This window comes from Lagopus muta, chromosome 3 (assembly GCF_023343835.1).
Source record: "Lagopus muta isolate bLagMut1 chromosome 3, bLagMut1 primary, whole genome shotgun sequence".
Taxonomy (NCBI): Eukaryota; Metazoa; Chordata; class Aves; order Galliformes; family Phasianidae; genus Lagopus; species Lagopus muta.
The window spans coordinates 71,506,016-71,521,035 of NC_064435.1; the positions used below are offsets into that span (position 1 = coordinate 71,506,016).

General features: G+C 37.3%; 1 protein-coding gene across 3 annotated transcripts in view; it reads left to right on the plus strand.

Annotated features, from left to right (window-relative positions):
• The window catches only part of TRIO (trio Rho guanine nucleotide exchange factor), a 224,379-nt gene that overhangs the window by 190,058 nt on the left and 19,301 nt on the right, over window positions 1-15,020 (plus strand). For all 3 annotated transcript variants that reach the window (XR_007376094.1, XM_048940615.1, XM_048940616.1), the window contains exons 35-41: window positions 2,995-3,287; window positions 4,388-4,558; window positions 8,866-8,961; window positions 10,969-11,117; window positions 11,820-11,886; window positions 12,592-12,695; window positions 13,291-13,360. Coding sequence is in view for 2 of the 3 variants with exons in the window: in XM_048940615.1 (XP_048796572.1) it covers window positions 2,995-3,287; window positions 4,388-4,558; window positions 8,866-8,961; window positions 10,969-11,117; window positions 11,820-11,886; window positions 12,592-12,695; window positions 13,291-13,360 (950 nt within the window). In the remaining variant the exon portion in view is untranslated. The remainder of the gene's footprint in view (window positions 1-2,994; window positions 3,288-4,387; window positions 4,559-8,865; window positions 8,962-10,968; window positions 11,118-11,819; window positions 11,887-12,591; window positions 12,696-13,290; window positions 13,361-15,020) is intronic.

Consider the following 15,020-nt stretch of genomic DNA (forward strand, 5'->3'; position numbering starts at 1 on the left):
TTATTAACTGCAAGCCTGTTAGATGCTTAGAGATAGGCATGTTTATGGAAAAAATAAATCTTCCACCGTCAGTTACTGCACCGGCACGCTGCCTTTTTCTTAGCAGGGAGTAATTGTAAAGGAAGGAAATGCAAACTGATACAAAAACACAAAACAGTTGGTGCATGATGAACTTCGATGTTAAAGCCTAATTGACTTTTTCTTTTGTTAAATACATAAACAAATGTGCTCTATTTGAGGATAGAACTTGTGTGGACAATTTGAGGGACTTGAAAAATCTCTACAAGTGGAAGAAAAAAATTGGTTTTGTTGTTATAACATTTTCAAGAGTTTTAAAAGCAAAGCATTTAGTTTATGCTTTCAGAAACTTGTTTACAAGAACACTGCTGTTCTCTGCTCTCCTGTGTTCCATTAGCAGAATGGTAGAAGGGTAGTGAAGTACCCATCAGTTGGAATTTACTATGATTTCTGAAATGAGGAATCTGATGAAAGTTAAAAGATACATGATACTGTGATGGTAAAGTTACATTTGGTGAAAGAGCAGTCAAACTAACTTCTTACAGAGGTTTACTAGGGGATTGTTTGGATTCCTGTGGAGAGCTTGCAGATGGTTGGGAGTTTTGTTTGGAATTTTTTTAATAAGCAGACCACTTTATTTAAAAAAGGAAAAATCTGTCATGCTGTGGATGCTGATGGCCAGTAGGTCTGCTTTTCCAACATATGTGCAGAGGACCCTTAAGCAGTAACTCACAGGCCTTCAGGGATCTTCAGACTGCAAATCAAAAACTGTTATTGGTAATTAATTTTTTCCTTATGTTTCCTGCTTAAAAAAAAAAAAAAAAAAAAAAAAAAAAGCATGTGGTAATTCTGTAGCACTGATATCTCAAGATTTAGAGACAAAGCTGGCTAGCAGAACTCTGCATCTGCTTTTTGGTAGTATGCATTACTTGAGACCTTGAAACCACACTGATGGCATCATAGGAAGCCTGCGTACCCTTGTGCAGCACACTTACAGCTGCAGCTAGGAGGTAATTCTGCAGGCACATACTGATTCCTGAGTTGAAAGTTAGTTGCTAGTCTGATGGACTGAAATTATGCTTCATTTTCTACTTTATGGGAAAACAAAAGTGGTGTCTAATATCAGTTATTGTTCTGGATGTGTTTATACAGAATAGCCTAGTGCAGATCTTGGTATCACAGCTGATGTATTTTAACAGTCACATGCCAACTAATGGAAGCAGATTTGGTCTTATTGGAACAAAGAAAATGTTTAAATCAGCCTGATAAAAATTTTGGATTCCAGGGAAAGGATGGTAATGTTTCTCTCTTTTATTTTTTCCCTGGCGTTCTACAGTTTTTAAGATAATCTTTGAAACACCATGAACAGTAATGGAAAAAGACATATTCACATTCTGTGTCTCATTCAGCATGTTAGTTGTGGCTTTTTAATCTAGAATTTGCCCTTAATATTCTGTGGAAACAGAGCAGGCTCACATACTAGTGTGTAGATGCAAGGCATTTGTGTTTCCAGTAAAGTGTGTTGCTGCAACAGTGACCACAGTATCCTAGAAAATTCAAACTACTTGTGGTAAGACTGATAGTATGCTTCTTAAGGAAAAGCTGCCAGAAGAGGTGACCTGAACATCTGTGTCAAACTTCAAGAAGGAATGCAAACACTGCATTGAATTCCTAGCAGTAGAAACATTCAACAAAACATTATTTATGTCATCCTTATATAAACTATCCATCTACAAAAGTGCACACAGAGTAAAAAAAAAGAAAACACCATACTTGACAGTCTAGCTGAGTCTTGTTAATATGTTGATGGTAGATAGTAGTCATAGGACTGACATTTCAAGATTGTGACTTTGAAAAAGGAAGTATGTTTTTAGGAAAAAGAGAACTGTTGGGAGAAGAAACAATATGCTTATGGGAAGAATAAATGTAGTCTCACAAAAGCTAACCCGGTGGATGCTTACCATAAATATACTCTATGGTTCAAGTGACAGGAGCCTTAGTGGGAAAGTAATACTGACCTCATATGCATATAGCTGTGGTTTAAGAAAAGTATATCCTTTGACTACAGAACTTAAGGCACTGTCATGCTAAGAAAAACTGCTGATCCTTAGATTTGAGCAAATGGGCTTTTCAGCATGGATATTCTCTTCCTTTTTTTTTTCTTTTTTTTTTTTTTTTTAAGACTCCAAGACTATTTAAACAAAATACACATAAGATATTTAAGATATAACATAGATACATAATATAACATAGATATTTAAATGTTCTCTCGATTTTTTGACTCTTCTTCCCACATTTTCCAGGGTAGGAGGGCAGGAAATACATAAAAAAAATAGGGTAACTAGAGCATTTATAATAAAGTTTGGGATTTTCAAAATTTTGCTCATTTTCTTGAGGTAATTTTGCTTTTCATGTCCATGCTCAAAGCAGCGTGCTACTGTCAGATGTGCATCAGCATTGCTATAACAATTGAGCCAGTCACAACTACTTACTGAAAGCTTGGCTATTGTAAAGAAACTGCTTATGTTTGGGTGGTCTTGTATAGCATGAAAACAGATAGCTGTGGTGTCTTTAAAGGCCAAGGCTTAAAGTAATTTGTTCAATTCTTTCATGCATCCAATCTAAGTATTTCAGATAGTCCTCAGTTTCTGTAAAACTTCCCCAAAAGAATGTCTTATATCGAGCATAGTAAGTTGCAGGTAAGCTTTGGGAGGTTGATGCAAGTTTCCAGTAGGGCTTATGCTTGTTGTGGAGTTTCAAGTGATGTTAGCAGCTGTCAGGAATAATTTACTAGTTTTCATACACATGATTTTATGGTTAATGCTGTGTTACCATCAGTCTTTGACTGGCAGAAGACCATTTGCTTTTTTCCCCAAGTCAAGCAGGTGGAGAGTTTAAACAAATGGCTGTTACTACTGTTCGCCTTGTTTCTCACCAGTATCTCACTTTTAATATGCTCTCCTCACTCTTTTTCAGACTCCCTTTCAGTCTCCAGCAATGATGCCAGTCCTCCTGCTTCAGTAACATCGCTTCAACCCCATATGATTGGGGCACAGAGCTCCCCAGGTCCCAAGCGTCCTGGCAACACTTTGAGAAAATGGCTTACCAGTCCTGTGAGGCGTCTCAGCAGTGGGAAAGCAGATGGGCACGTCAAAAAACTGGCCCACAAGCACAAGAAGAGTAGAGAGGTTCGCAAAAGCGCTGATGCAGGTTCTCAGAAGGACTCTGATGACAGTGCAGCAACCCCACAAGATGAGACTATTGAAGAGGTATGTGTTCCATGCAGCTGGCTGCAATGTGGTTCTGTGTCTCTGCTAGATCTATGTAGTGAGACCTGCCTAAAGCTATACATGTGCCTTAGAGCAGAAGGTGGCCCCTCAAATCAAAGTGTAGTTACCATCACCCAAATAATAAACATGGCATTTTTCACTGAAGGAAATAGTGAACTGCTGCATATACTGCCTGATTAATTATTTTTCTTGCTTCTGATGTATTTGGCTTCAGACTTGGAACAATGTGAGTTACACAGTGAAGGAAAAAAAAACAACTAGAGACCTGGCAGCATGGTGAAGTGATAATTGTAGCTTGGGAAAGAATATTGGCATCTGTCCTTGAAGGTCACGCTGTAGAAAGAAGTTGTCTGATGCAGCTGTAGCATTATTTTGAGAGTGTCTATTATTCTGCAGTTCTGTGAAAGAGAGAAAACCTACAGCCAGGTTTCCTTTTTAAAGTGAGGAAAAGGCAATTATCATCTACACTTGTTCCTTTAAACATGGTTAAATTATCCTGTGAACTCAGCTGCACTAAACTTCTGCTAATTCATAGTTTCTTACGTAGTTTGAGGGACTGTCTTTCATCACAACTGCAAGCATCATACAAGCATTCTGCTTTCACTACTTTAAGGTGGAGGTGGATAGGAGAAAAGACAATTGACAGAATACTTTATGTTATAAGGGATTCGTATAGCCTTCAGACATCTTGATATGAACTTCCTATGCAAAGTCCTTGAATTAGTAAGTTAGAAGAATGGGACTCATACTTTGCAGAACTGAACTTGTGAAGCATTACTTTGGCAGCACCTTCCTGTAGTAAATTTCAAGCTAACTGTCTGCTTCTCAGTATCTTAATTCGTCTGCTTTGTCCAGTTTCCAGCCCATGAAAACATAATCCACAGCATCTAATTTTTATTTTTTTTTCCCTGTGTGTGTAGGATCATCTTTTTTTTTTTTTTTTTAGCTGTATGCATAGTGTCATACTGACTTGTTGGGAGACGGGAATCTACAGAACAGTCTTAAGACTAACTTGTGTTTAACAAGCTTCATGCTGCTGAGGAGGTAACAGAGCTTGAATGTCTTAATTTTATTTACAGAGGGGTCGTAACGAGGGACTGAGCAGTGGCACTCTCTCAAAGTCATCCTCTTCAGGCATGCAGAGCTGTGGAGAGGAAGAAGGTGAAGAGGGAGCGGATGCTGTACCACTTCCTCCTCCCATGGCAATTCAGCAACACAGTCTTCTCCAGCCTGATTCACAGGATGACAAGGTAGGAAGAGGAAGCAGGGAAGGCTTTGCATGTTGAAACAACCTCTGTCTGCCCAAATCTTTCTTCTGTTTCCTGAAGTCTTGTAATGTATACTGTATGCCTTTATGATAGACAGAAATAATCACTGTGCCATCATTAAAAGGGATTTACTGGGGAAAGTGTGTAAATAAAATATATTTGTTTTAAACACGTAAGAACAGAAATTTTTCTTCTAGACCTTTGTATCCAGAAATGGGAAACTTGGTGGTTTTGCAGCCCTACTTACATCTATTGAACAGATGCCATGCTTGTGTTTAGAAAATAATTGCTTTATAATCATACCTTTTGGGTACTAAATTTTAAATATTATGTGCATATAGAGTTTATCTGGAGAAATTAATAGTTGTATATTAGAAACCATTTTAGATTATAGATTCTTTACCAAGCCCTATTACTTTGAATAGCCTCATATCTGGGGGAAAAAGGAAAGTCAACATACATACCTTAGCAGAAAGAGCTGTTCGTGTTGACTTTAATGTTTTCTTAATAGCTGTATAGTTTTTTAAATTATTTTTATTCCTTTTAATATATACCCCTACAGGTGTGCAAAAAAGTTAATAACCAAGTTAGGGTAATAGTACAGCTCAGGGTTATCTTGCTTTTGTTTGTTGAAAAAAATGAAAATAAATGCCAGAAAGGATGATTAATAATTTTGTGTCAACAGTTGAAATTTCTGGATATCGGTAGTAATTGCATGAAGGAAATCTTATGTGTATATAATCTTATCTTAAATGTTATGATGTTCATACATTGGGAGGGTTTATTTCAATTTTTAACACTGATCAAATCTTTAGAGGGCAGCTGTCAAACCAGGACAGAGAGGGTTTTAGAATGCAAACTATCTGGACTTGTGCAGCAAATATTGACATTACAATCATCTCACCATTTTGATGCTTAAAATTTTTAGCTGTTTTATTCATTCTTAGTGAATACTGTGGGTGAATGATCACTGTTTTGAGTGGTGCAGCTTTGGCTGATCTTGTTAATCTTTTATTTCCTTTTATCCCGCTGTCTTTCAATCGGGATTCAATGATCCCTGAAGTTGTCATTTGTAGGATAAAACTGTCTGGCTTCTATGTTTTATTTGCATTTATTTTCTACCTTTTTTCTGAGTTTGAAAAGTGTAATAAATGAGCTGGGGTAGCGGGATGTTAATATTTTGACCTGAAACAAACAAGGCAAAAACAGACATTTTAAAATCTTGCTGATCTTCAAACCCAGGATAATATTTTAGGGCTAGAAAATAATCTCACTTTGCGGTTTATAAATAGCATAAAAACAATGTTGGTGAAAATACATTAAAGTTGCTGCTAATTAGCTGCCTTATTTGTATGTCCCTTCAGTGATACCAAAAAAAAAAAAAGGAAAAAGCCTTATAAAATGTTGTTGAGATAAAAGTGGCTTTTACTTATTATTTGTTCTTTTTTACAGTGCAAGAACAGTTTTGTGAAGGGATATACTTGAAAGATAGTGTCCTTTCACTTCTGCATTTCTCTTGCAAAGTCAAGCAGCTTTGAGTAGCATTTAGTCACCAGTAAACTTTTTTAAAGGTTACACGCACCCACTGCTGTAAGGACATTGGGACGGTTTTTGAAGTAACTTAAACTGCACAGCAAGAGGCAAAGAAGTCCCATTGTGTGGTATTAGTCTTGGAGCTTGTGTGCCACCCTAAATTCCACACACCAAGACATACCACCGATTTCCAGTACCTAAAGCAAATGCTTTTTAGTACACAGAAGTGAGAAGCCAGAGCGAAGTTTTATCCAGCAGAACTCAGAGGACTCTACTGACAGAGCTTCTGATTGTTAAAAGGCTTGCAACAAGTCCCCTGTTGTCTGCCTTCTGGGTAGAGTCTTTCACATTTCTGCCATGTTAGGTGGTTTCCTTTGGATCCCAAGGAATGTCTCCTCCTTTTCATGACCTCAGAGGTTTGGCTCTGGTCTGCACCTCACTTCACGCATTTCTTCCTCTCTGTGGCTCCTGGTCGTTACTCATGCTGGAAACTCCCTGCTTTGCTGGGCTTCTCCATACTCAGCCTACTGTGGCCTCCAGCAGTATCTCACACTTGCATGTGCTCCTTTGCTCCCTCTACCTTTCTTTCTGCTCCCAGAGTACATCATCGAGAAGAAGGTCAACTGGCAGACTGTCTGTGCAGCCCTTCAGCTCCTTCTTTTACAGATAAATTAACTACATGAGATGGGAAACAACCAGTGCTGAAATTTAACCGACAGTCACATATGTCTGGAGCCCCCAATGTGAGAAAGACAGGGAGCTGTTGGAGAGGGTTCGCAAAGATGATCAGAGGGTTGGAGCACCTCCTCTGTGCAGACAGGCTGAGGGAGCTGGGCTTGTTCAGCCTGGAGAAAAGAAGGCTGTGGGGTGACCTCATTGCAGCCTTCCAGTACCTAAAGGAAGCCTACAAACAGGAGGGAGTCAACTCTTCACAAGGGTTGATAATGGCAGGACAAGAGGAAATGGTTTTAAGTTGAAGGAGGGAAGGTTTAGGTTGGATATCAGGGGGAGTTCTTTACTGTCAGAGTAGTGAGGTGCTGGAACAGGCTGCCCAGAGAGATTGTGGATGCCCCAACCCTGGAGGTGTTCAAGGCCAGGTTGAATGGGGCCGTGGGCAGCCTGGTCTAGTATTAAATGTGGAGGTTGGTGGCCCTGCATGTGGCAGGGTGGTTGGAGATTCGTGATTCTTGAGGTCATTTCCAACCCAAGCTATTCTTTGATTCTATGATATACACCCAACAGAGCAACAGATAGAACAGACTTTGACCAGAGCCTGATGACAATGCTGACAGTATTTTGTAAGGCTGAGCTAAACTCCATATCCAAAAGTTGCATACCAGCACAGCTTTGGAAAAAACTGATTGCTAGTTAGATGTCAAGAGTATACAGTTGCCTGAAAGACATGCTAGCTCTGGGCTTGCCAAGTTTTTGGTATGCATGCAAATATTGTGTGCTAGGCAATGCTGATATGTCTAATATCACTAAATAATACAGTCATTTTCTCCCATAAGAGCTCGTCTGCACAGTATGTATTCTTTTTGATAGAATCATTGCACACTTCATGGATTTACATTTGATGGCAGTTTACAAGTTGTTTGCATTTAATTTTTGGATAAGCAGTATTAAGTTTCAAGATCAGTTATGCTAATATGAAACTAATTATTTTTGCTTTTTGTTTTCTCTTTTTTGTAAATTGATGCAGCATTATGTTGACTTGTGTTCTGTCTCTGCTTTGGCTCAGTTCCCATATCTTTCCATTTAAAGTTGTCCGTATTTCCTTTGCTTACCCATCCCCTATTTTCCTTTCCAAATAAGGCAAATACAAGGCAAACTACCTAAATTATGTATATTGCTTTTTATATTGACCTATGGAAGCCTTGTCACACCCTAGTTGATTTGAGAAGAACCTCCTGTGTTAAGCTGTTATATGTGCCAGTTCTTTGTCCAATTTGTTGGAAACATTTGCAGAACAGCTTACCCTGTATTACACAATGTTCACTGTTCTGTTCGTAATATGAAGTAAGGTTCATATTGCACTGTTTCCATTTTCCAGTTATTTAATGATAAATGTAATGTGCAAACAACTCTGTTTGCAAATTACTGAGACTGAATTTAATGGCCCTCCCCAAAATCCTTTACTGTGAACACCTATTGCCTTCAGTTGTATCTATAAACTGGCATTTTATAGCTTGAGGCCAGAGATCTTCTGTACTCTACACATACGATTGGGGAAAATGGATGGCACAAGGAATGGTGAGCTCAATTTCCCCTCTGAATCTGAGCAATGTACTCCAGCTCCTTTAGAAAAGTAGATGCCCCTGGGTTACTGGTGTATTTTTTTCTTAGTTTAACTGGTTTTTCAGCTTGTATTTCATGCCCTCTCGGTTCTTGTTTATTTTCTGCGATTGTAGATTTGTTTTACCAGCAATAAAATATGTTAACAAACCGTTTGTTGTTCATTAGGTCAGCTCAGGTGATTTTTATAGCTGTTTGTCAGGCATTATTATATTCAGCAAGATGAAGGATATTTCCTTAGCTTCTATTGCATGTAGGAACAGAAATTTTTATTTCAGTAATTATAACAAAAGGCACAATGTTCTTTCAACATTTAGCTTTGTGGGCTTTACTTAAAATTTCCACTTCCAGTTGCCTAACTTGGGATGATTTTAGTGTTATGCTGACAATTACTGAGTACCTTTATTCTTGAGCTAATGCCAAGCTGACGCTAGATTTTCTTGCTTTATGTCATTGCACAGACCTCTTCTCGATTATTGGTGCGGCCTACCAGCTCTGAGACGCCCAGTGCTGCAGAACTAGTCAGCGCAATTGAAGAGCTCGTCAAAAGCAAAATGGTGAGACTGACTGGCAGACAGCAAGTCCTAACCTGCTATTTAGAGAAAAGCTCCATGTTCATCCTCAGCATACAGCTTCAGTGTGTGAAATGTCATGTGTGTTTCAAAAGTCACTTTTGGGGCTGGAGTATGGGTCACTTTGTACACCCTCTTCTGTGGACTCACTTAGAAAATAGGTGAATGGCACTGCAGAGAGGTGAAATACAATAAATGTGAAGGAGAGGTGAACAAAGAAAATGCATATCCTACCAGCAAAAAAGAAAATGTCCAAGCAGAAAAACAAATGCTAAGACCCAGAATTACCCTAATTTGCCTCATAGAGCCGCATTAGAAGAATCTCTAAATCTAAATCTAAAACTTAAAAGTAAATCTTGCTAAGTAAAACAGATACTGATCAAACAGCTTGTGCTATCTAGCTGTTCTTTAGGCAATGTGATAATAACTATACAAATAATACCTATAAAGAGCAAGAGAGAATTGGTTTGAATGTTACTGGCTAACAAATTAAGTAGGCATAATTTTGTCAGATTTTTGAAGTTTATGTTTCCAAGTTTCTGTGTTACTGAAAATTCTCACTGGAAAAGAGTAGATTGTATAGCTAATTCCACAGTCTCTGCATTCAAAACTCAGCTGGACATGGTCCTAGAAAACATGTTCTAGCTGACCCTGTTTGAGCTGGGGCATTGGACTAGATGGTCCTTTCCAATCTATTCTCTTAATAATTTTCAGTCTGGCTTTTGCAACATACCTCTTTGGACCTGGTAGAAGTGCCACTGTGAAGACTCTGCAGAGAGACACAACTTGGCAAACTCATGTTACCAGAAGTTTATATTTCCCAGATTCTTCTTAAATTTAAGCAGCTTTGAATTTCAGAATGAAAAATTGGCTTTTCCATTTCCTCATTCAGAAAGACTTAAACTTAACTTACATTATTGCATAAATAATTTCTGCATGCTTAAAGTGTTAACTTCAGTTTTTTCTTCTGTTGCACTGCGAGGGTGAATAAGAAGTCATCTGTGAGAAAATTCAAAGCAGCCTTTTGTAAATGGAAAATTTAATAGTTCACATCTCTTCCATACAGCCTAGCAGTGGATGTAGATTAATGATCCTTGCATATAGTCCCTGCTGGAGATTTCTCATTTCACACGTGTAGCCAAGGGTCAGTTTTTCCAACTTTTTGGGCTGTCATGTTATTATTGGGTTTTTAATTTTTGTAGGAAGAAAAAAAAAAAGATTATGGAACCCCATCCTGGTGAAGTAAATCTGTCTTGCGTTAAAGACTGTAACACATGCAAGGAAATGTGATATATAACAATAGCTTGATCCAAGATTATGGGTTTAGATTAAAGAAGTCCAGTAAATATTTCAAAGAAATTTGTTCATATTATTTCTCCTATGGCTTCTCCATCTTCTAAACAAACAATAAGACTGAGCAGTCTGTGTGTTGGAAACCATTTATCTGGCAGAAGAGAGAGATCGTTTCCTAGGATTTGAGCTGTCAAGCTCAAAAGCAAGTCAGTATGTTGGCCAGTTAATAAAATAAAATGTTTGACAAAAAAATGCCACTTCTGTTGTGATTAAAAATATAACTTCCAAAAAATTCTCTTTAAAGTTGTTCCATTTATTTTTGAAAATAGCTTACGTATGAGAGAACTAAACAGTGATAAATATAATTTAACCTCTGTCAATAAGTACACATGCGTGTAGTTTCTACTACAGAAGTACTTACATCCTCAGCTGGATATTCTGACTTTCAGCCCGTTCTGCTCAAACTATTGAACTGCATTCTTTTCCTGTGAAGGAGAGAGTGATATTTAAAATGTGTTGTGCTTCTATGAAGTTAGATTTTCTGTCCTGGAAAACAAAGTTTTTGATAGGTTTCCTCAAAGTTTGAGACCTCTTTTGCCAAGATACAGTAATTGATATTCCATAGGTTCCCATACACAGATCTATGTAAATACATCTGGAGACTAAAATGTCGTTGTCCTTTCTTGAATACATTTTTAGGCCTTGGAAGACCGTCCAAGTTCCTTGTTAGTAGATCAAGGTGACAGCAGCAGTCCATCCTTCAACCCTTCAGATAACTCTCTTCTCTCCTCATCATCACCTATAGATGAGATGGAAGAAAGGAAATCCAGCTCCTTAAAAAGACGACAGTAAGATCTCATTTTCACTCTGTTCTTAATAATGTTTTGAAGAGAGAAAAGGCCTGTTTAAAAAATGTCCATTTTGAACTGACAGCAGAAGCTGTTAATCTGGAAAGAAGAGGACTTGTGTTAGGTATCAAGCATGCAATTACATTATGTAAAGAAAAAATTCTTTCCTCAAACACTAGTCACAGAATAAATTTCCTGTAACTTAATTTCAGTCGCACTGTTGTTTGACTTTTGTAATATGTCAATCTCAGTTAAGCAAAAATATGCAAATCTTTAAATATTCAGAGGTCTTTTAGGCTTCAAAAAATGATCATTTCCCTTCTTCTATACCCCTGTGCCATTCTCCAGGGATTCTTAATTCCTTTTGTAGTAGTTAAGTGTTACCATGGTAGAAGAAAAACATGCTTGTTATTATGCTTAAGAGTCCAGATCAGAGATATACTAGCATTTTATTTTAAACGGTAGTTAAATGTTTAATTTAAATGACACATGTAGGAAAACATCTAACTTGTGATAAACAGAAGCTAGCATGTTCCAGTTTCATAATCAAAGAAGCATTTTGCTTAGAAACTGTGTGCATTAATCCTTCGTTTTCAGCTGTGTTTATCAGCTATGCAAATGTCTAAAAGGCTATATATCATTAATCCTTTTTTAGAAGCATTTTTAATGAAATGTATGTTTGCCATTTCCTTTCCCCTGTAGCTACGTCTTGCAGGAATTAGTGGAGACAGAGCGTGACTACGTACGAGATCTGGGCTACGTAGTTGAGGTATGTTGTTTTTCATTAGTTTATTTTTTTTTTAATGTGGTATCAACCAACTGTGCGACTCAATTTATTTATCTATTTAACATTGCTAAATTCAAAAAAGCATTGTAGGCTAAGCAGGTAGAGGAGCTATCCTGAATTTGGAAGGCTTGCTCCTTCCCTACTGCTAAGCTTCTCTTAGACTTTGTATTTTCATCTTCTGTAAAAGGGATGAGACTTTAGGGAGATGCATAACGTTGAGTTACCAATGAAACACATATGGAAAACCAGAGAAAATGCACATAACAGTGAATTTCGGCCTATCTATGTTCAATGCTTAACAGAAGGAGGAGAAAGAAAGGCACTAAATTTTCTTCTTGCATGGCCAAAATTTGGTTTTAGCTCTAAATCTTCCACCAAAGAAACATCCATCTCTTCCACACTATGGGGGAAACTACAGATATTAACCTCTGAGGCAAAAGGTGGCCTTTTGATAATATTCCTATGAAATATCATTCATGAATATAATTATCTTCAGTACAATATTTTGTAACCATAGTTCAGGAGAAGTTATGTGTAAAACAGTTTTATGATTTCTTTGGCTTTCTGTCCCAAGCAAATTGTTACTCTGGTCAGCTTGAAAGGCTTCTGAGGAAAGGGAGATTACAAGGTTACCCTCAGTTTTTTTAAGTTGGGATATTAAAAGTGAGTTTCTTTGCATTGTTGCAGGGTTACATGGCACTTATGAAAGAAGATGGTGTTCCCGATGATATGAAAGGCAAAGACAAGATTGTATTTGGAAATATTCACCAGATTTACGACTGGCACAGAGAGTAAGTATATCTAACTTGTAAGCCTGCTAGTGAACAGTTCTACCTAAAAATACTAAATTGACTTAAAGAAAATTTTTGTTCCCTCAAATATTTAGAAACAAGGTAAATACACTTAGTCATGTGCTTTCACTTATTTATTTAGTAGATTCTGCTCAAAAATGTTGGTATGAAGATTTGTTTATATATCACAGCTGCTTCGGATAAGAATCTCTAGTATGGGTAGCATTGTGCAGAACTCATGTGTTTGTTTGAGATTTAGATTTCTCTGTTTAAGAATATAATCTTTAATGAATTTCTCAGAGATTAGCATGGCAATATGAACACCTCAACCGCTCTAAACTAGGTAGGAGAAAAATTTCAATCCGTACATGAATGAAAATTTATTGAATACAAGTATTTTTCCATGTTGGCATGTGTGTCCATTTGGAATATGTATTAAAATATTACACGGTTAATATTGTCATTTTGGAAATGTGTTAATATGCAACACAGTTGACAGGATGCAAAATGTATCTTGTAATAAGATTGCCTTGTAATCACTTGTTGCCATAATATATGCTATCAGAAAAAAATGCTTAACTTTGTTTATGTTCAGCTTCTTTTTAGGAGAGTTGGAGAAGTGCCTTGAAGATCCAGAAAAGCTGGGATCCCTGTTTGTTAAGCATGTAAGTGCAAATGTCTTCTATGGCCAAGCTCTAGTATGTTCTTACCAACAGAACATTTTTTAAGAATATATCTATGATGTAACATAGTTAAGAAAGTGCTATAAAATATTCCTCGTTGTAAGAGGAGGAGAGATTGTAAGAGCTTGTAAGTGGCCTAAGTAAATAGCCTTGGCTTTTTGTTGGCAGTAGCCTTCTAAGAAGAAATATGAGTATGGGCTCCATTTGTCAATTCAGTTGCAGTTCTGTTATTTCATATGATGATACACACCTGTCTTCTAAATGTGGATATTAAAACCTAGATATCAGTGCACTGCCTTGAAAGACAGCAAGCAGGAAATAGGAAAGCAGCTTATTTTCCATAGAGGTTTCTGGGTGTTCTAGTTCTGTATTTGTTCCCTTTTTGAGAATCACACCAGTGTTTGGGATTCATCCCTTTTCACCTGGGGAAGAAATAGTGAGTGCCAGACATTCATAGTGTTTAATTTTAGTCCAACACTGTACCCTTTATAATTCTTTACAATTTTCCCCCCTTTTCACTTTCCTTTTACTAAAAGGAGTGCCTGTGTGATGCATCTGGATATGGTAACACTTCAGAAGGAACTTAGATAAACTAGCTATCTAGAAACTAGATAATATAAAAAATTATGTACCACTAGTCACTCAGTCACTCTCCTATAATCTTTTTTGGGGCATATTATTGTGTCAAAGAGCAATTGGGTATCTATTTGAGATGAATTCTCAGAGTACTCCAAATCACGTAAGGTAGATGAAAGAAAACGTGCCTGCTAAACGTGATTGTTTGCACAAGACAAAGGACAGCCTAGGTTTAAGCATATTTAGTGGGTTTCAAATTTTCCCAGTGGCCTTATGTTTGAAGTCAGCACCAGAATAGCAAAAAAAATAGAGAGCCAATCATTGATTGAACAGTAACTGGAAGTCAGGCTTAATTCCTTGACTAATGATGAGGAGCCAGCGGTTTGATTTCCAAGGGATTATTAAAAAAAAAAAAAAGAAAAGCGAAGGGAGAGGGGAGAATCTTGACACTGGTGTAATGTGATGAAACCAAGGGAGTAATTCTTCCCATTGCTGTTTTACTTTCTCCTGGTATATTTATTTGGACTGAATTGTCTTTGAAAGGCATGCTTATATTGCAGATGGAAAGGCATGTTGTGACATGTAACATCTTCTAGCACAACCCTAACTACCAGCTAGAATGTGAAAAATTCTATTAATCATTTTAATCTGTGCTTTGTATCAATTTCAAGCTTCATTTTACTTCTTTTTTTTTTTTTTTTCTTTTTTTCTTTTTTTCTTTTTTCTTTTTTTTCATTACTGGTCATTGCTCTTTAATTCTCTGACCAGGAAAAGCAGTCCTGGCAAAACTATTAGGAAGAATTTGGAACTGATTATAGACACATGTGATACGTCTGTGTTTCTTAACCATCAAGGTGGTCATCAAGAAAGAATCTTAGTATCAAAGCTATGCTCCCTTTTTTTCTTTGTTGCCTCAATTTAAAAACACGTGCACACACACAATACAGACTCAGAGTTCAGAAGTACTAGCACCACTGTTCTGAGGCTACATCACCTGCTACTGCACACAAACTTGAATAGGACAGCTAATGCTACATAAAGGATAGACAGGTTTCTTCTAATTACT